Here is a 20334-nt window from a genome sequence, read left to right on the forward strand (position 1 = left end):
CATTTTTTCGTGTGGCTACCAGAATTACGCATAATATTTCATTATGGCCTAATCAATATTTTCAATAATTGTATCATGATATCCCTACTTTCATACCTAATAAAGGTAAGTATCCAGTCTGCTGCCTTAACTATCTCATCCACCTGCTGTTTGCTTTCCAGGATCCTTGGACATGTATGTACTTCATGTCCCTCTGTTTTGTTGTACTCCAGAGTGCCCTACCGTTCATTGTGTATGACCTTGCACTTACGAGGATTGAGTTTTATTTGCCATTTTTCTGTCCATTTTACAAATAGACCAATAATATCCTGCAATCTAAGACTATTCTCATTGGCAACAGAACCAATTTTTATGTCATCTTCAAACTTACTAATCATATCTTCTACATTCATAGCATTAATGTATATGACAAATAAGGGTCTTAGCAGCAATGCCTGTGGTATACCACTATTCACAGTCTTCCAATTATAAAAACAATACTTGAGCTACTTCATGGCCCCCCCCCCCCCCACCACCACACTAGTTGTGGATCCAAAAGGTGTGGATCCCATATCCCATGTACTCTAACATTTAGACCTATTTCCCATGTAGGACCTCATCAAATACCGAAATCCATGTAGACTACATGAGTTAGATTATCCTCATTGGCACACTATCACTACTTAAATATCAGTCAACTTAGGCAGTATTTCCCATCAACAAGCGACGCTGACTATCCCTGTGTCTCAAAGTGCAGATCTCCCATGATAATTTGTTCAAGAATTTTGCCTATTCTGACTCCAATGATGTTTTTCTCCATAGTGATTATAGATGGAGAATATTCATTTAAAACCTTACCTATGTTCTCCTCATTTGTTTCATTTTATTGGTTTTCTTTGTGATAAGAACTTGGATGAGCACTGATGAGCCATGATCTACAAAGCCATAGACATTGCTTCGTGTTATATAGAGGGACCTGTTTAAATTGTTCTTGCACTTGAAGGTCACATTGGTAATGAGACTTTTCAAAAACAGTGTTAGGGTGACACACAAAGTTGTACTGATGCCATTGCCATTTCTTGTCTGTTTTACTTTATCCTCTTGTTAAAGCAACACATTAACCATTGGTTTTAAAAATAAGATTGACTTTGACCCTGTTACTTAAGTTTTAGAGTGAAGTTTAGCTTTTTTTTAAAGGTATTCAGAGGTGGTAAAAGAGGCTCACTGAATAAACTTATTGTTGATCTGAAAGTGACAGCTTTTTTGATTATGTGCTTAAACTATATATGGGCAGAATAAGTTAAATTTAAATCATTGCTCTGGATTTTTCAATAATATCTTAAATGCTAATGAAAAATTTTGATGAAACTATGATATGAAGTATTAATTTTTAGACCATTACAACTGCATAATTTTGTTCAATGTGTTGGTAGCAAATGCTAGTTAAAATCTAGCATGCATAATTGCTGCAGAAAAGAATTTTGGTTTCCATATTAGCTTGTTACAGTGACACAGTATTATCATCTTGACTCCATGGAATTAATTATTTACTAAGGTAATAGTTAAATATTAATCAACATTCTTCTTCCACTCTGCGTAGGATAGTCCAGTTATATCATCTGTGTTCAGCCTAGCAGGAATCGGCTAATGTAAAGGTAGGTTTTAAGAGTACAAAAACTTATTTAAGGGTTATTACCAGTGAGCAAAGTGGCAGGAAGTTGAGGCAGCAAACGAGTTGCATGTGACAGCTCATTCAATGTAATAGTTGTGTTCTAAGATCATTTTCTAATGATCTCTGAGTTTCCTTAAGTGAAACAGAGGCTCTGTATGAGAGTAAAAATACGGATCATTCTTTTGGTATTTCTGTGCCTCCTTTATTGATGAAAATTTGTGCCTTTTTTTTTACAAAAATGAGAAATTGAAACTGTCTTCTGCAATTAGTAGCAAAAATTTCCTTGGCAGATCAGTCGAACAAGATCAAATTTAATAGGATTATTCCACAGAAGCAAGCGTTTATTTCATTTCAAGAACAAATATTATTTGCAAATACTTTTGTACAGGAACTAATTTGAAGTAATTTGAAAGGTTTTATAATAAATAAATACTCTGGACTTGATCTTTGCACATGGCTGAGGCTGCATTTTTAACCTTGGCATTGCATCAGAAACTAATTAGGCATTTTGAATTAACATGTGGAACTTAATTTTTTTAACCTGTTGTCTTTTGACCTTAAAATCTTAAGTTAGTTTCTTTGTGTGAAAGTTGAAAAAGTCACTCTTTTTAAGTATGTAGATCATGCTTTGATGATGCCATTTTAAGTATGGATGACAGGTACTAGAATTCAGGTTTGTTATAAATATTTCCTATGAGTTGAGGGGTGAGGTCTTCTGAGATCCATGAAGAAAGTTTGAAAACCTCAAGGCAACTATCATGCACATTCTTTCCTCTGCAGCAAGTGACAGGAATGACTTGTGTCCCGAGTGACATCCAGCTGCTGGCCACTTCTGCCTCGCCACTATGTTTTGGCAAGGAAGTGGTGGGTACCAGGACAGATAGCCTGAGCATTAATTCCTTCCAACCTATACATTGCACATGACTGGCTGGTTTGTAGTCTTATGCCAAAAAACTTTTGCCCACTGTTCAGCACCTGCAACTCAGTTAAGTTCTGCATATGATCATCGATATTTAAAGTTGAGCATCGCGTCTAACTGAAAAATGCAAAAGAATAAATATGTTAGAAATAAAATACTGGAGGCAGTCACCAGATCAGGCAGCATCTGTGAAGTGTGCACAATGAGAAATTTGTAAGAAATATGGTTAGATCACTACAGTGGTAGTGTGTAATTTTGAGTGCCTCACTGTAGAAATGGCATGAAAGTCACAGAAAGACTACAATATGCATTTAATAGGACCATTAAGAGATAAAACCTGATAAACTGCAATCGAAAATTGAGGAATTAAAATACAGTAGAAAAATATTTTTTCTGGGTGTAACTGCCGATTTAAAAAGAAAATAGTACTCTTTAACCTGGATTCCATGGATTAGCTCAGCAGGTTGATGAATGAGAGAGTGATATTGGATTAATTTGGCAGATCGGATGTGTGAATTTGGGTGAGTGCACGGGCTCAGGAAAGGAGGATAGGGTTGGGGTTGTGGTGTTTGACGGATGATGAGAGCCCTGCATACGAGTTTTATAATACTTAACTAGCATTAAGTGAATCTGCAAGAGTATGATTTCTCATACTATTTCAAACTGGCTTTGTAGGTGTTGTGCAAGCCTTGTTCTCCACGAGTGATTGCATGCACAGATTTAACTTGTAGAATTGGCATACAGTATATGTTTCACAGTTTTGGATGTCAATATGCATATCTGGGATCTTCTACATGTCAGATACCTTGTGTGCCTGCACTGAACGTCATAGACTTCCTGCAACTCTATTTCAGTCTTGTTTAATTTTTCATTGAAATTGGATCACTTAGCACAGAAAACGTGGCAATGTGTGAACATGCATTTAATTGCATGCTCTTGGAAAAGCTTAGTCTGTGAATATGAAAAGTAAGACTTGGACTTGGTAGGATGAAGCTTCCCGTTTCCATAGGGTATATCTTAAGGATTGGCTTATTAATATTATCTTATCCTATGATGTGTTTAGTGCATTGCCCTAATAGTTTTTCCATTTCAAAATTATATAAAAGTTGTTTTAAGCATTACACAGATGATGTATGGTGTGAGGCAGTTCTGAGCAAAGTTCTAAGTAAATTTATTATCAAAGTACATATATGCTACCATATACCATCTTGAGATTCATGGGAATTCATGTTGAATAACAATTAAACTTCAACTTGAACTTTTGAATGAAAGGCCCGGCCCTAGGTAACTTCATACTAATTCCAATGCCATCATGTCCCTTCAATAGTGTGGCAACCAGAAATGTGCACTTTGCTCTGACTGTGGTCTCTCAAATATTTACTTAAGTTGTAGTAATGTAATGAAAGCAAATATCATATGTCCCTGTGCCACTTCACCTACCTATGCTGTTACCTTGTATGCTAATGTTCCTCTGTTTCTCAATACACCCCAAAGCTCTCCCTGTCACTGTGTATGTCTTACCCTAATTAGTGCTCCCAAAGTGTTCACCTTGCACATATCAGGATTGAATTCCATCTACTATTGTTCTGCCTGTCTTGTCAAATGATCAATATTGTGCTGTGGCTTAAGAATATCCTTTTTAGTATCAACAGTATGACCAATTCTCATGTCATTGGCAGGCTTACTAATCATAACTTCTATGTTCATGTTCAATTATTATTGCTCAGAATATCCCTCCAGCAAGATGTGGGAAGTCAGGAAACCTCTGTCTCTCATCATGACTGGATTAATTTCTGTTTATCTCATGATAGAAAGGATGACAAAGCTTTGGAGAGGGTGGGCAGATTCAAGGGCACGTACTATAAGAAGAGGTTGGACAAACTTGTGCAGTTCTCTCTGGAGCAGTGTGGAGATTACAAGTCATGGATAGAGTAGATAGCTGGTATTGTTTTTCCACCTTTGAAACGTCTGATAAGAGAGGGCATGAATTTAAGATGAGAGGGGATAGGTTCAAAGGAGATGTGTGGGCAAGTTTTTGTTTTGTGCAGAGTATCAGGTGCCTGGAATATACTGCCAGGTGTGGTAATGTAGGCAAGTGCTATGGAGGTGTTCAGGACGCTCTAAGATATTGAATGTGCAGAGAATAGATAGATATAGACATTGTTGGCAGACGGAACTAGTTTAGTAAAGCATTTAATTAATAATTTATTTGGTAATAGCCTGTTACTTTTCTGTACTGTTCTGTGTTCTAATTTTCCATATTTTAAGTTCACAATGTCTATTTGGTATTCCCTTGCATTCATTTTCAGCATTACATCAAGCAAATGTAGGTTTTGCTGCAGAGAGCCTTACTGTTCATCCCAAGCTAACCATTTCTTTGAACAAGAATAATGTAGGCCTTGTGTCAGCTGTTTCGAAGCATGCTTAGAAGTCTGTGAGGGACTGCGATGAATTAATATTAACTTTGGAAAATATTTGTCGTATTGACCTTGGCATGCTTAAAGTGGTAAGTTCGTATTTTTTTCCAAAGGTTTTCCACTACTTCTCTCATGCTGAAGGAGTGATTCATATTGAAGTGAAGTTTGTTGTGCTTTGGTGCCCTAGTGATTATTCCTTAATAACGATGGTGATCATCAGACAAATGGAAACAAAAACAAAGGACCACAGATGCTGAAAATCTAAGCTAAAACCAGAAAATGCGGAAATCACTCAACAGGTTAGGCCACATCAGTGGGAGAGAAATAGTTAATTTTTCAGGTTAAAGAACTCCATCAAAACTGGGAAGAGACAAAAGAAGCTTGTTAACTTGCGAGGAGAATGGGGTGTAAGTGTCTCTTAAGAGTAAAATTATTGGGGTAAGCTGTAGACTGGTCAATGAATGAATGGGGATAGTTATAGAGTGGGAAAATAGATGAAGTAATGTAGGAGTTACAAAAAGCAGAGCAATTAGCTCAGGTTGAGTATGTCCGTCACTTCTGGAACACTTTGAAGCAGTATAACGGATGACTGCGAAGGACTGAGAAATCAAGTTTCCTGATGCTATAGAATTCTAAATTGAGTACATTATGCTGCAATGTGCCCAGATGGAAGATAAGGTGCCATTCCTCGAACTTGTTTTGGACTTCTATTAATGGGAGGAGCTACAAACCAATAGATCAGAGTGTGATGGAGAACTTGAGTGGTAGGCAACAGGAAGTTTGGAGCCACTCTGTGAACTGAATATCAGAAGGATGTTTGAGTATTGGAAACTATTGGAGAGTAAGCTTCGACTCACTGGGCTGTGTGTATGATCTCTATTTCTGTTTACATTTGTTATGCTGGCTGATTGTCAGTTCATTAAACTCATTCTTACCTGATCTATGTTTTCTGGTGCAAACCTCCTCACATAAGTTGACTAAGCTGTTCCATGATGCTCATCTAGAAGCCGTGACTGTTGTTAATAGCAAGGACTCTCATTACTTTGATGGATGGTTAAGCTATGCACCTTGTTTACTGATGGTAAAATGGCCTGAATGTTTGTACATTTATCTGATATTGACAAAAAGTTAAAATACTGTCAAATCTTTAAAAAAAACTTTTAAAAGTGAAATCAATTGTTTAAAAACATTTGAACAAATAAAAATTTGTGTTAGTTAAATCAGCTTCTACTCGCTCTTCTCCCTTGCGGCTTTCCTAACATTCATCTGAGTGGTCTCTGAACAGTGGTCTAATTTCTCCAGCAGCAGCAGAGCAGTGATAGTAATTTGCTGCTGTAGTCCAATATAAAAGTTCAATCAGAAATTTCTTAGAGGAAGACCCAGAGTTTCACAGTTACGTGGGAACTTAGTTACAGAATTAAGCTGCTGCAGTTCCATGATGTAGTTTCTTGTGGAAGATTCATTCTGCAGGTTTGTAATACAAATTACAAATATTGAGAATATATTGACAGTTTGCAAAATTGCCCAAGTGAGCAGTGCAGACACACAAGAAAGAAATAGATTTCACTGCTGATCAAACTTGGAGACTGAAGGGTATTTGGAAAGTTAAAGCAATGAGGCTTGCTCCACAGGAGATCTGAACCCTTCTTTGTTCAGAATAAAAGTTCCTGCTTTGAATCTGAACTGAGAAATTGAATTTAGAATTTTAAAAAATATTTCCAACAGTAACTAAAACCTAGAAGAATGAAACTTGATATTTTACAGTTGTTTGCTAGTAATTGGAACTACAGTGGAAAATCACATATGGGTGTATGTATGTATTTATTTAGATAGAGCATGGAGTAGGCACTCCTGGTCCTTTGAACTGCCTCACCCAGCAACACATGATTTGACCCTAGCTTAGTCACGGGACAATTTACAATGACCAATTAACTTACAAACTGCATCTTTGGAATGGGGGAGCAAACTGGAGTATATGGAGAAAACACATGCATTCCATGGGAAGGACGTACAGACTCCTTACAGATGATGCTGAAATTGAACCTCAAACTCCAAAGCCCTGAGCTTCAATAGCATCATGCTAACCACTACATTACTGTGACATCCTTGTCTAGTGTAGTGACTGAATAAAATGTCATGAGTTTTCACAATTGAGAAAATTTCTGAGCATATAAATGAAATAATAAACTGAAAAATCAGAAATGTTTATTTTTGGAAGAAAGGTGCATGCATGATTACATAATTACTACATAATTCATAATTATTATTAAACAGTTTTTAATTATTGAGCTTGATCTACAATTCTTTGAATTGGTTTGCAATTTTACATTGATATAACTTAACTGATATAAAAATAAGTCGACCAAATTTTGACAAATGGAGTATAATGTGTGGGGTAAGTGCAGCCTTCCTTTTGCAAGAAAGATCAGAAAAATACAGCATTATTTAAATGAGAAAAATGTTGTTCCTGTGTTCAAGATGGGCAGTAGGAATAAGCTAGGAAACTACATGCCAGTGAGCCTTGCCCAGTATGTGGGAAACTATAAAGGAATTTGCAGGAATGTTAATTTATGATTATTTGGAAAGTCGGGAAATGATTAGGGTGAGTCAACATGGTTTTATGTATGAGAAATTTTGCATCAAAACAGTTTTGAGAAAAATGCTAAGAAAATTGATGAAGCAAAGGTAGTGGATGTAGTTTACTGTACATGGATTCCAGCAAACCTTTTGACCCAATGCAGTTTGGGAGACTGTTTCGCTGAACACCTAGGCTCGGTCCACCACAGAAAGCAGGATCTCCCAGTGGCCACACATTTTAATTCCACATTCCATTCCCATTCTGATATGTCTATCCATGGCCTCCTCTACTGTCAAGATGAATCCAAACTCAGGTTGGAGGACCAACACCTTATATTCCATCTGGGTAGCCTCCAACCTGATGGCATGAACATTGATTTCTCTAACTTCCATTAATGCCCCTCCTCTCCTTCTTACCCCATCCCTGATTTATTTATTCCCCCCTCCCTTTTTTCTCTCTCTCTGCCCATCACTCTTTGCCTGTTCTCCCTCTCCCTCTGGTGCTCCCCTCCCCCTTTCTTTCTCCCTAGGCCTCCAGTCCCATGATCCTTTCCCTTCTCCAGCTCTGCATCCTTTTTGCCAAACACCTTTCCAGCCTCTTAGCTTCACCCCACCCCCTCCGGTCTTCTCCTATCATTTCAGATTTCCCCCTCCCCCTCCTACTTTCAAATCTCTTACTATCTTTCCTTTCAGTTAGTCCTGAGGAAGGGTCTCGGCCCGAAACATCGACAGTGCATCTTCCTATAGATGCTGCCTGGCCTGCTGTGTTCCACCAGCATTTTGTGTGTGTTGCTTTAATTTCCAGCATCTGCAGATTTCCTCATGTTAACCTTTTGACATAATCCTGCTGATCAGGAAAGTTAAGGCACATGACTTTCAATGTATTTTCGCAAACTAGATCAAAAATTTGGGGCAGAGGCAGGTGGTGGAAGTTGTTTCCTTGACTGGAAGTCTGTTAGCAGTGCAGTACTGCAAAAATCAGTGCCATATGGATGAGAATATCTGTAGCCTTGTTAGTAATTTTGTTGGTGATGCAGAGGTTGTTGGATTTATTTATAGGGAGGATGATTGAGGATACAGAGAGTCATAGATTAGCTAGAAAGTTGGTAATAGTGGTGGGAAAAGGAACTTAATAAGTGTGAGGTAATGTATTTGGGTCAGCTAATATTATATAGCCATTCAGTAAATGCCAGGGCTTTAGAAATGTTGATGATAGAGGGACTTTGGGGTGCAAGTTTGTAGCACTGTGAAAATGACAATACAGGCGTCTAGTGTGATGAAGGTGTCAATGGCTCACTTCATAAGGCAGGGTTATTGAGTGGAAGGATTAAACAGGTTGCAGCTGTGCAAACATTGGTCAGATGGAGTACTTGGTAAGGCTCTGAAAACCTGTGCCAACCAACTAGCGGGAGTATTCAATGACATTTTCAACCTCTCACTGCTACAGGCAGAAGTTTCCACTTGCTTCAAAAAGGCAACAATTATACCAGTGCCTAAAAATAATAATGTGGGCTCCCCTAATGACTATCGCCCCGTAGCACTCACATCAACAGTGATGAAATGCTTTGAGAGATTGGTCATGACTAGACTGAACTCCTGCCTCAGCAAGGACCTGGATCCATTGCAATTTGCCTATCACCACAATAGGTCAATGGCAGACACAATCTCCATGACTCTTCACACGGCTTTAGACCACCTGGACAACACAAACATCTACGTCAGGATGCTGTTCATCAACTATAGCTCAGCATTTAATACCATCATTCCCACAACTTGGCCGTCTGTAATTGGATCCTCAACTTCCTAACTGGAAGACCACAGTCTTTGCGGATTGGTGATAACATATCCTCTTCACTGATGATCAGCACTGGCGCAGCTCAGAGGTGTGTGCTTAGCCATTGCTCTACTCTCTGTATACACGTGACTGTGTGGCTAGGCAAAGCTCAAATACCATCTACAAATTTGCTCACAATGCAACAATTGTTGGTAGAATCTCAGGTGGTGACGAAAGGGTGTACAGGAGTGAGATATGACAACTAGTGGAGTGGTGCTGCAGCAACAACCTGGCACTTTATGTCAGTAAGACGAAAGAGCTGATTGTGGACTTCAGGAAGAGTAAGACAAAGGAACACATACCAATCCTCAAAGGGGGATCAGAAGTGGAGAGAGTGAACAGCTTCAAGTTCCTGAGTGTCAAGATCTCTGAGGATCTAAACTGGCCCCAACATATCGATGTAGTCATAAAGAAGGCAAGACAGCATCTATACTTTATTAGGAGTGTGAAGAGATTTGATCGTGCTAGATATAGTGAAGATGGGATTCTCTAGGGCAGGGGTCAGCAACCTTTACCACTGAAAGAGCCACTTGGACCCGTTTCCCACAGAAAAGAAAACACTGGGAGCCGCAAAACCCGTTTGACATTTAAAATGAAATAACACTGCATACAACGTTTTTTTTGCCTTTATGCTATGTATAAACAAACTATAATGTGTTGCATTTATGAAATTGATGAACTCCTGCAGAGAAAACGAAATTACATTTCTGCATGCAACAAAAACATTTTGAACTCCGAAAAAAAGACGTTGGGTTGAAAGTTACTTTTAAGTAAAATACTCAATGTCTATTTGAGTCCTTCTTGTATTTATGAAAAACGCCGAACTTAAATTTTCCGCCAGCAGCAAACCAAAAATAACATCAGCCAGCTGTCAGCCTGAAAAATAAAAGGACTATTTCACTGAACAATGAAAAAATATGAATATACATAAAATAATAGGCAATTAAAATATTTATCATACTTGGTTAATGGGATTTCTGCTCCTGGACCTCAGCGCACAGCGTCTGCACATCAGGGCTGTATGACATCACCTTCATCTTTACACAGGATCGCAAGCTGTCATCTGTGAGGCATGCGCGATGTTTGTTTTTAATAAAGTTCATGTTGGAGAACACCTGCTCACTTACATATGTGGATCCAAAGATCGACAGGACTCAAAGCGCATACTTTTTAATGTTTACATAAATGTCGGGCATAGCATTCCATGTTTCGAACACAAGTTTGTCCGGTTTTGGAAGGTTTTCAATATCACTCCATTTGTGTTTCTGAGCAAGAACGGGCAACATCTTCAAGGTCTGCTGTCAAGCGTCTAAACTTGGACACCCATATGTCTTTGTCGGCTATGTCGGCCAGTTCCATCTCAAGATCAGGTTGACTCACACCTGCCAATGCAGTCGTATTCAGTAGGGAAGGATCGATGCTTAAGGGAGTGACCGGGAAGGATAATGTGTTTTTTTCCTCTCTGAACTCACAGAAGCGTTTCCCAAACGATGTTTGCATTGCGATGATTGCAGAATGTAAATACTCCGAAATTATCATGTCGTGACTTTGTTTGAACTCTCTCAAATTGGGGAAGTGAGACAAAGTGCCTTTCTGTAAATCTCTGGCAAGCACTGTCAACTTGCGCTCGAATGCCAAAACATCCTCCAACATGTGCAGGGCTGTACGTCCTTACCCCTGAAGAGCTGTGTTCAGCGTGTTCAGGTGCGCTGTCATGTCTACCATGAAGTGTAGCTTTTCCAGCCACTCTGGCACTCTGGCTCAGGAAAGGTGAGCCCTTTGCTGCCCAGGAAAGTTTTCACTTCTTCCAGACACGCGACAAAGCGTTTCAGCACCTTCCGTCTGGACAGCCAGCGATAAAAACACGTTGTAGCGGTGTCAGTAAACTGCAGTCAAAGATAGCTTTATTCGAACTAAACAGCCTTGCTTTTAAGCCTCCCTCAACCCAGCCCCCATGGACGCAGATGCTGCAAAAGACGCGTACTCACAAACCCCCGTAGGCTATCTCCCTTAGCCGGAATGCTGGCTAATTGTGAGCCGTTTCGGATGTCGCCACACTTAGATTGTACAAGATCACCATAATCTTCAAATTTAGAATTACATTTCAAAAGCTAACAAACTAACATAAAATACATTTTAATTAAATACTGACCAATTATTTCCCAAAGCCACAGGGAGCCGCAGCACAGAGGTGAAAGAGCCACAAATGGCTCGGGAGCCGCAGGTTGCCGACCCCCGCTCTAGGGTGTTACCTGAAATACCAGGCTTTACTTACAAGGAGAAACTGGATAGACTGGAATTGTTCTCTCTGGAGTGCAAAATGCTGAGGGGTGACCCGACAGAGCATGTAAGATTGAGAGCATAGATGGTCATCTTCTAAGGATAGAAGAGTCTAAAATTTGAGGACAAAGGCTTAAGGTGTGAGGCAGGAATGATTATTGTAAATAATTTTGGTCCCTCATTTGAAGAAAGACATTATTTCAAAGTCAAAGTACATTTATTACTGAAGTATATGTACAACATACAACCCTGAGATTCATTTTCTTGTAGGCTGCTACTAAACAAAGAAACACATTAGAATTCACAAAAAGAAACCCACACCACAAAGACGGTCAAACATCTAACATGTGAAAAAGAAATTATGCAAACAACAAAAAAAGCAAACACACAATACACAGAAAATGAACTACTGAGTCCCCGAAAGTAGGTCCACAGTCACAAAGTCACTTCAGTGCTGCAGCTGGTTGAAAGGCTACAGGATACAGCTGCAGAGTCAGTTTAGTGCTGAGGTGAATAAAGCGTCGCAGAGTAGTGAGCAGAATACCAGTTTGTCCTCCCCCCTCAGCCTCGTTGTCTTAATCTTTTTAATTTGGCTTGACACTTAAGTTGCACAAACATTAGTTCATTTTTCACTCTCGGATCTGGGCCCTGTTGCTATGTTCTGGTTTGGAGATTTAGTCTGGCCCCAAGTCCGCTCCAGCAATGGCCGCTGTGGCCGTATCTGCATTCTCGTGAGTCCAGATCGCCAAATCCTCAATTGCAGACCCTAGTCTGTATAGATTGCCAAAACATCTCATCCACAATCACTATTAGCTGTGTACCCAGAGCCCTCATCTACTCACTTTATATCTATGATTGCCTGGATAAGTACAGCTCTAATACAGAATTGAATTGAAAATACACTTGGACTAAGATGTTACCTGTCCTGTGCTATCACTAGTGGGATCATCAGTTGATCTGCCACCTGTCTTCAAGAGTTTCGACCTGCTTATGATCAAGACTCCCTCGAGGCGGTGGGCCAGCAGTGCTAAAGCACCACCTCCCACTGATGAACTTAACAACTTGGCATTGGCCTCTATCAGAGTTGTTGGTCACTTCCATCCAACAGATAGTCTACTCTTCAGGTGTCTATGCAACTACTGAAGGGTTTGCAAAAGATGGATAAACTGACCAACTATCTGCCCCTCTGGACATACTCGGTCCACTCCCATGATGATCCTGTCTCTGCTGCCTCAGCTACAGCTCTGCTGGTTGACTTGATCTCTCTTCTAGTGAAGTCAAGGTCACACACCCACTTCTGGAAAGTGAATGCAATAAAGCCACGGCACCCTACTTCAAATGGATAGCATGAGACCGTCCACCCTCTGTCTTTGCACTCTGATCTTAATTCTGCATACTTGGTTAACGTGCACTCATGGGCTTCATCGATGTTGTCTTCCCAGGGGACTGTGAGATCACCAATAACCACTTCTCTACTGGTGTCAGACCAGACGATTATATCTGGACGCAATGTGGTGAAAGCTATTTGCTCCAGGAAACTGCCTTTCCCATCCAGGTCAGCCTTGACACACCAATCATTGGCTGAAGAAAGTATGCTTGATCGTGGGCCTGTGCTGTACACCCTTGACTTGGAGCCTTCTTTCACAAATGATATGCAATGTTCTGTGCAGCATGGGGCATGAGATAAGTTGTGCTGCAGTACTCTGCTCAACCGCATCTGTTACAACTTTAAGAACATTGTTATGTCTCTAAGTGTACATGCTGCTGGAAAGATTGACCCTGCATGCACTCAAAATATGTTTAAGTGTTTCGTCCTTGCCACAAGCAGCACACCTGTCTGTCTTACCTTCATACCAGGTGCTGAGGTTGGCAGGTGTTGGGAGCAGGTTGCTCTGCATAGAAAAGAAATGCGGATCTGCCACAGAACATTCCAAGATAGATGTGGTTGTTCAACACTTTCCCACCAGGTCCTAGCCCCTTGTTTGGCCAGGCCAGCTGTTTTAGCTGACCTCTTCTGCTTTTCTACCTCTCATATTTCTTGCGTTACAAGCTCATGACACTCCTTACCTGTGGAAGATGACCACCACTTGTGGGTTGTTCATCCAAGTCCCTGGCGGCCCAGCTGGGTAGTCCCAACCGTCTCCTTGTGCTTCAGTCTAGACTATGCCTCATCAACTGCTACATGGACTGACCACTTTCTGCCTGATCTCACATCCAGCTGGGTGTTCTTGATGACAGGGTCTTTTGAGTCCCGAAGCATCAAGAATGATCCTACCTTGGCTACTTTGACCTCTTCAACAAGGGATTGCACTGGGATGGTAAGCATTGTCTGGCTACTGTGGATTGCAACATTGGTGAGGCTGCTTGGTACTCCAAGTCAGTTCTTCACATACTTGTTGAGATTCCATTCCATTGTCTCAACATGGGACATTGCCACTTCATAGACAGTTAGTGGCCACATTATCCATGGCATCAGTCCTTACTGCAAGCACCACAATTTCAACTTGCCAGGCAAGCCACATTTGTCGACAAACATCAGACCTCTGCTGATCTGTTCTCCTGTCTCTTGAACCGGCTTGGTATCTCTTAGCTCCTCTGCGTACCATCGCCCGAAGCTCTTAACTGGTTGGTCCTGAATGGATGGAATCTCCTCCGTATGAAGGGTGAAATGAAAGTCAACCAACTTTCCTCTCCTAAGAACAAGGCTCTTTGACTTCTTGGTCTTGAACTTCATTCTTCCCCAATGCATTAGCTCCTCGAGTCTAGATAGTACTCTTTCCACTACCTCTGTGCTAGGTCCCAAAAGGGTGAGATCATCCATAAACGTTCGTATTGATGCTAACTCCCCTCCACCATCAAATGTGACACTTGGTCCCACTGATTCTGCAGCCCTCACAATGACCTCCATGGCTAACACTAAAAGGATGGATGAAATCACACATCCCATTGGGTTTCCAACATCCAAGCTCTGCCACCTAGTTGTAAACTGTTGAGTGGAAAACCTCATCCAGAAATCATTGTAGTACTACATAACAAAGTTCCTCACCTTAGCAGGAATCCATAGAAATTCCATCGCAAACTCAATCCCTCCGGGAGAAGGTTCAGGAGCTTGAAGGTTCGTACAGCCAGATTTGGGAACGGCTTCTTTCCAACTGTGATAAGACTGCTGAACGGATCCTGACCCAGATCTGGGCTGTACCTTCCAAATATCCGGACCTGACTTGCACTACCTTAATTTCCCTTTTCTATTTTCTAATTATGATTTATAATTAAAAATTTTATTATATTTACTTTGATTTGTATTTCAGGGAGCGCGAAGCGCAGAATCAAATATCTCTGACGATTCTACGCTCTAGTATCAATTGTTTGGTGACAATAAAGTAAAGTAAAGATCCAGTAGCTCATCATCACATAAGGCCATTGAGAAGATTTAAAAAGTGGGGAGTTTCTTTCAGCAGGAGATTAGATTGTGAGAAGTATGCAGACGCAGTAGCTCGTCATTGCGTAATGCCGCTGGGAAGGTTCTGGCATAAAAGGGGGACACTTCCTAGCGGAATGGTTGTCAAAAGAGCGGCCATTAGAGTAGCATGAGTCAGAGTAGTGGGAGTTTGGCTCATCGGAGCTTCAGCGAGGACGGGCCTAGGTGAGGTAAGTTACTTTTATATCTCTTTTTTTCCTTTAACTTAAGAACAGTGGGTATGACTGCAAGGCCAGTTTTCTGCTCTGGGTATCAGATATGGGATATCTGGGAGACTTCCGGCCTCCCACCTTCGTCAGCTCATGTGGGACCTTCACCCTCATTATGCCATGGGGTTTCATCATGCCTCTTGACTAATACAGATTTCTTGGTGCAAGATGAGATGGGCCAAACAGTCTTTTTCTGAGCTTTGTTTCTAGAACTTGGACAGCATATAATATTAACATTATTTATAGGTTCAAATATATGTAAAAGCTTTGAAAATCAAATTTTGCAGTTGAAGTAATTTATTTACAAAGTTAAACAAGTGAATCTTCAGTTATGCATGCTGCTCAAAACCTTAAGTGACATAAGATCTGGCTCTTTGCCTACATTCACTGCCCCAAATTGTTTGTCCCATAGCTGCACTTATCATTTGTTATTCTGCAGTCGTAATGAACATTGAGACTTAACTGCAATGACCACTTCACAAGCGGTGATAAGGCTTGAAGCATGAAGCACCCCCAACCAATTACCGAGAACACTCAGTAGCTCATTACTGTCTTTTGAGATGTCGCTGGTGATCAGTAACATTTCAGAACAGATCATTTAATTAAAATAATTAAAACACATTTAAAGAAATATTTGGCAGTTCAAAACTGGGCATCCACAATGTTCTGTGAACCATTAGCAGCAACAGAAATGTGTTTCATTACCATCACAATCTGACCTCATTAGCCTGGCATGTCCCTTACTCTGATTGTCAACAAGCTGGAGCACTAATGCTGAGTCCACAAGGAATGCAGAAGAGCATGTCGAGAGCAACACCAGACACACCTGGTGAAGTTGCACCTTAGAATGACTTGTACGCTGAGTGACCAAACCAAGGTGCAATAACTGATCTACAGGTTGTATCAGATAAAAGCTCTGCAGTTGCATCATGCCTAGTCATGAATGGTGGATAACTGTATATTTCAAAGAAAACAGAATTCCAATTACATCACCATAAAGCCCAGGAGCAAAATTAGGTCATTTGGTTTATTGAGTCTGCTCTGCCACTCCATCATGACTGTTTTATTATCCTTCTCAACCCCATCTCCTGCCTCCTCTCCATGACCATTGATACCCCGACTAATCAAAAACCTATCAACCTTTGCTATAAACATATCCAATGGCTTGCATCTACAGCAGCCTGTTGCAACAAATTAACAGTACACAGGTTCACCACACTCTGGCAAATTAAATGCCTCTTCATCTCTGTTCTGAATGGTCATCTTCCTCTTATGAGTCTGTGCCCTCTGGTCCTTGACTTCCCCACTATTGGAAACATCCTCTCCACATCCACTCTATCTTGGCCTTTCAAAATCTGATAGGCTTCAAAGTTCAAAGTACATTTATTATCAAATTATGTATCCATATACAGCCTTGAGATTCATCTTCTTCAGAGCAGCAACAAAATGAAAAAAAATAGAACTCACTGAGAAACCCTCACCACAAAGATTGTCAAACACTAATGTACAGCAAAAAGAACAAATTGAAACAAGAAACAAGTAAACAAATAATACACAGAAATTGAACTGCAGAGTCCCTGAAAGCGAGTCCATCGCCATGGAGCTAGTTTTGCATTTCAATGAGAGGTTTTAATGAGATGCCCCCTCATTCGTCCAAATTCTGGTGAATACAGGCCCAGTGTCATTGAACACTCAGAGTCAACTGTTTCATTCCTGGAATCATTCTCATGTGCCTCCTCTGGACGCTCTCCAATGCCAGCACATCCTTTCTTTGATAAGGGGCCCAAAACTGCTCACAATTCTCCAAGTATGGGTCTGACCAATGCCTTATAAAGACTCAGCATGACATCCTTGCTTTAATATTCTAGTCCTTTTGAAATGAACGTTAACATTGCATTTGTCTTCAGTATCACTGACTCAAACTGCAAGTTAATCTTCAGGGAATCCTGCACGAGGACTCCCAAGTCCCTTTGCACCTCTGATTTCTAAATTCACTTTCCATTTAGAAATAGTCTTCACCCTTATTCCTTCTACCAAAGTTCAAGCCCATACACTTCCTGACACTATATTACATCTGTTGCTTCTTTGCCCATTCTCCCAGTCTATCTTAGTCCTTCTGCAGACACCCTATTCCTCAAAACCATCTATCCCTCCACCTGTCTTCATATTGTCCATGAACTTGGCCACAAAGCGATCAATTCTTTAATCCAAATCATTAACATATAATGTGAAAAGAAGCGGTTCCAATACCAACTCCTGCAGAACACCACTAGTCACCAACAGCTAACCAGAAAAGGCCCCCTTTATGCTCACTCATCTATCCATGTTAGTATCTTTCCTGTGATACCATGGGCTCTTATGTTAAGTAGCCTCATGTACAGTACTTCTGAAAATCCAAGCAACCAACATTCACTGGCTCTTCTTTGTTTATTCTGCCTCTTATTTCCTCAAAGAATTCCAACTGGTCAGTCAGGCAAGATTTCTCCTTAAGAAAGCCATGCTGACATTGGCCTGTTTTGTCATGTGCTACCAAGTACCCCACAACCTCATCCTTAACAGTGACTCCAACATCTTCCCAAACTCTGAAGTCAGGCTAACTGGCCTATATTTTCTTTTCTTTTCCTCCCTCCCTTCCTAAATAGTGGAGTGACATTTGCAATTTTCCAGTCTCCCAAAACCATTCTAGAATCTAACAATTCTTGAAAGATTATTACTTATGCCTCTACAATCTGTTCAGCTCCCTCTAACAAAACCCTGAGGCATAGTTCATCTGGTCCAGGCAACTTATCTACCTTCAGACCTTTCAGCTTCCCATGCATCTTCTCTGTAATAACAGCAACTACATTCACTTCTGCCCCCTGACACTCTCAAATTTCTGCTATACTGCTAGTGTCTTCCACAATGAAGACTGACACAAAATACTTAAGCAACACACACAAAATGCTGGTGGAATGCAGCAGGCCAGACAGCATCTATAGGGAGAAGCGCTGTCGAGGTTTTGGGCTGAGACCCTTCGTCAGGACTAACTGAAAGGAAAGAACAAAATACTTAAGTTTATTTGCCATTACTTTGTCCCCCATTACTACCTCTGCAGCGTTATTTTCTAGCAGTGGTCTGATAGCCACTTCACTTTTTGTACCTTCTTTTATATTTTTGGCTAGCTTACTTTTGTATTTCACTTTTTCTCTCCTTGCAGCTTTTATTGTTGCCTTCTGTTTTTTTTTAAAGTCAATTTCCCACAAGTTTTTGCTGTATTGTGTGCACTCTCATGTATACCATCCTTAATTATGTTAGAATGTAGTGCCATTGATAATGCTGAAGTATTCATAACCAAGTGCTTTTACAATTAATCCATCTTGGCTTCCTCCTGAAATTCCACCTCTCCCCACTCAGCCCTTTCTCAGAAGATAGTCTTTAGTCAATTAGATCCCTTCCACATGATATCAAGAAACAGCTGAAAGCATTGGATGCAGTCGAGGTTTTGGGACCAGACAGCATACGGGTTAATGTAGTACTGTAGACCTCAACTCCAGAACTAGCTGCACCTTCAGGAAAGCTGTTCCAGCAAATTCAACACTGACATCTATCCACTAAAGTGTAAAATTACCTAGGTGTGACCTCTTTGGAAATATCCAATCCAATTAACTACCACCAAATTCATCTATTCTCAGTAGGGTGAAGAAAGGTGTTATGGACAGCAAAATTAAGCAGATTTGTTCACGAATAATCACCTCAATGACTTCTTTGAATTTTTCTAGGACCACTTCTCCATATGACATCATGACCTTGATCCAAACAGACTTAAAAAGCCGAATTCTATAATTGCGGTTAAGTGTAAACTTTTGTTAAAAAGCAACATATGACTCAAGTGTGGCATCAATGAAACATGTATTCAATGTGCATACAGTGATTCAAATTGTTCCTTAAAGATTTATGGTTCATGTCTTTGGAGATCAAACATCTTAGCCTCAGTTCATCACTTGGAGCCGTACCATTAGTCCAACCATCAGTGACCTTCCATCATAACATTAGAACTGAAGATGCGTGTTGGGAATTGCACAATGTTCAATTACCTTCATAAGTCCTCAGCAAATTTTGAAACCTTTCCAAATCAGAGTCTCTGACTCGGCGGGGAGAGGAAGGATCTTGCAGTTTGGTACATGTGCACCTGCTGCCTTTGTCCGTAAAAGTTTACTTAGCTATAAGAGTTTGCAAAGGTTGTTGGAGTAGATGAGTCACTGCAGTGCATTTTGCAGATGGCACACACCATAGTCGCTATGCGCTGGTGGTGGAGGGAATGCATATTCAGAATAGTGATGGGATACTAAGCAAGTGGGATACTTTGTCCCAGGTGTTTCCAAACTTCTTCAAAGTTGTTGAGCACTGCTGCACATTGTCAGGTAAATGTCAGAAATGTCCCAGCCACAGTAAGCATGGAGCTCTGATGTGAGTGTGTGTCTTACCATTCAGCCTTGTGCATTGCTGCTAGACTCTTTAGCAGTGGAATAAAATGTCAGATAGTTTGCCATCAATTCTCCTGCTTTTGTTAAATGTTAGAAACTTACTGGCACACTGGTGGTTTCTACAGAATTGTTGGCCAGAGACATTTTTTTCTTATTATAGGTGCCCCCCACCCTTTACAAAGATAGAGTGTTCTTAAGCTGAAATGGCGTAAAGCGAAGAACCTCTAATTTATACGGGAAACACTTTCGTAAAAGTGAAAATCCTCTTTGTAATGTGAAAACAGGTTACTAATCTAGTGAAGTGATGTAAAGCGAACATTCATAAAGCAAGGGACGCCTGTATATCAGATTAGCAATGTATTTCAAAATGTTTTAGAGAATGATGGTTTGCTGAAGATAGTGGCTTATATAAAGAAGTTACATACTGTCTTGGACTCTCAGAAGTACAGAGGAACTTTGATGTATACTTTCAAGGAAGCAGCACATGTACACAGAACACAAAAATT

The 20334-nt window shown here is 40.4% G+C and overlaps 1 protein-coding gene across 7 annotated transcripts in view; it reads left to right on the forward strand.

Moving 5' to 3' along the window:
• The window catches only part of cobl (cordon-bleu WH2 repeat protein), a 322888-nt gene that overhangs the window by 79123 nt on the left and 223431 nt on the right, over positions 1 to 20334 (forward strand). Inside the window, exon 1 of one of the 7 annotated variants that reach the window (XM_059972436.1) lies at positions 1554 to 1634. The exons of 5 other annotated variants lie outside the window; for them this stretch is intronic. Coding sequence is in view for 1 of the 2 variants with exons in the window: in XM_059972435.1 (XP_059828418.1) it covers positions 5267 to 5286 (20 nt within the window). In the remaining variant the exon portion in view is untranslated. Of the gene's footprint in view, positions 1 to 1553; positions 1635 to 5251; positions 5287 to 20334 lie in introns of those variants that run through there. One more of the 7 variants, XM_059972435.1, reaches the window with a different exon arrangement.

Source organism: Hypanus sabinus, chromosome 6 (assembly GCF_030144855.1).
Source record: "Hypanus sabinus isolate sHypSab1 chromosome 6, sHypSab1.hap1, whole genome shotgun sequence".
NCBI classification, from domain to species: domain Eukaryota; kingdom Metazoa; phylum Chordata; class Chondrichthyes; order Myliobatiformes; family Dasyatidae; genus Hypanus; species Hypanus sabinus.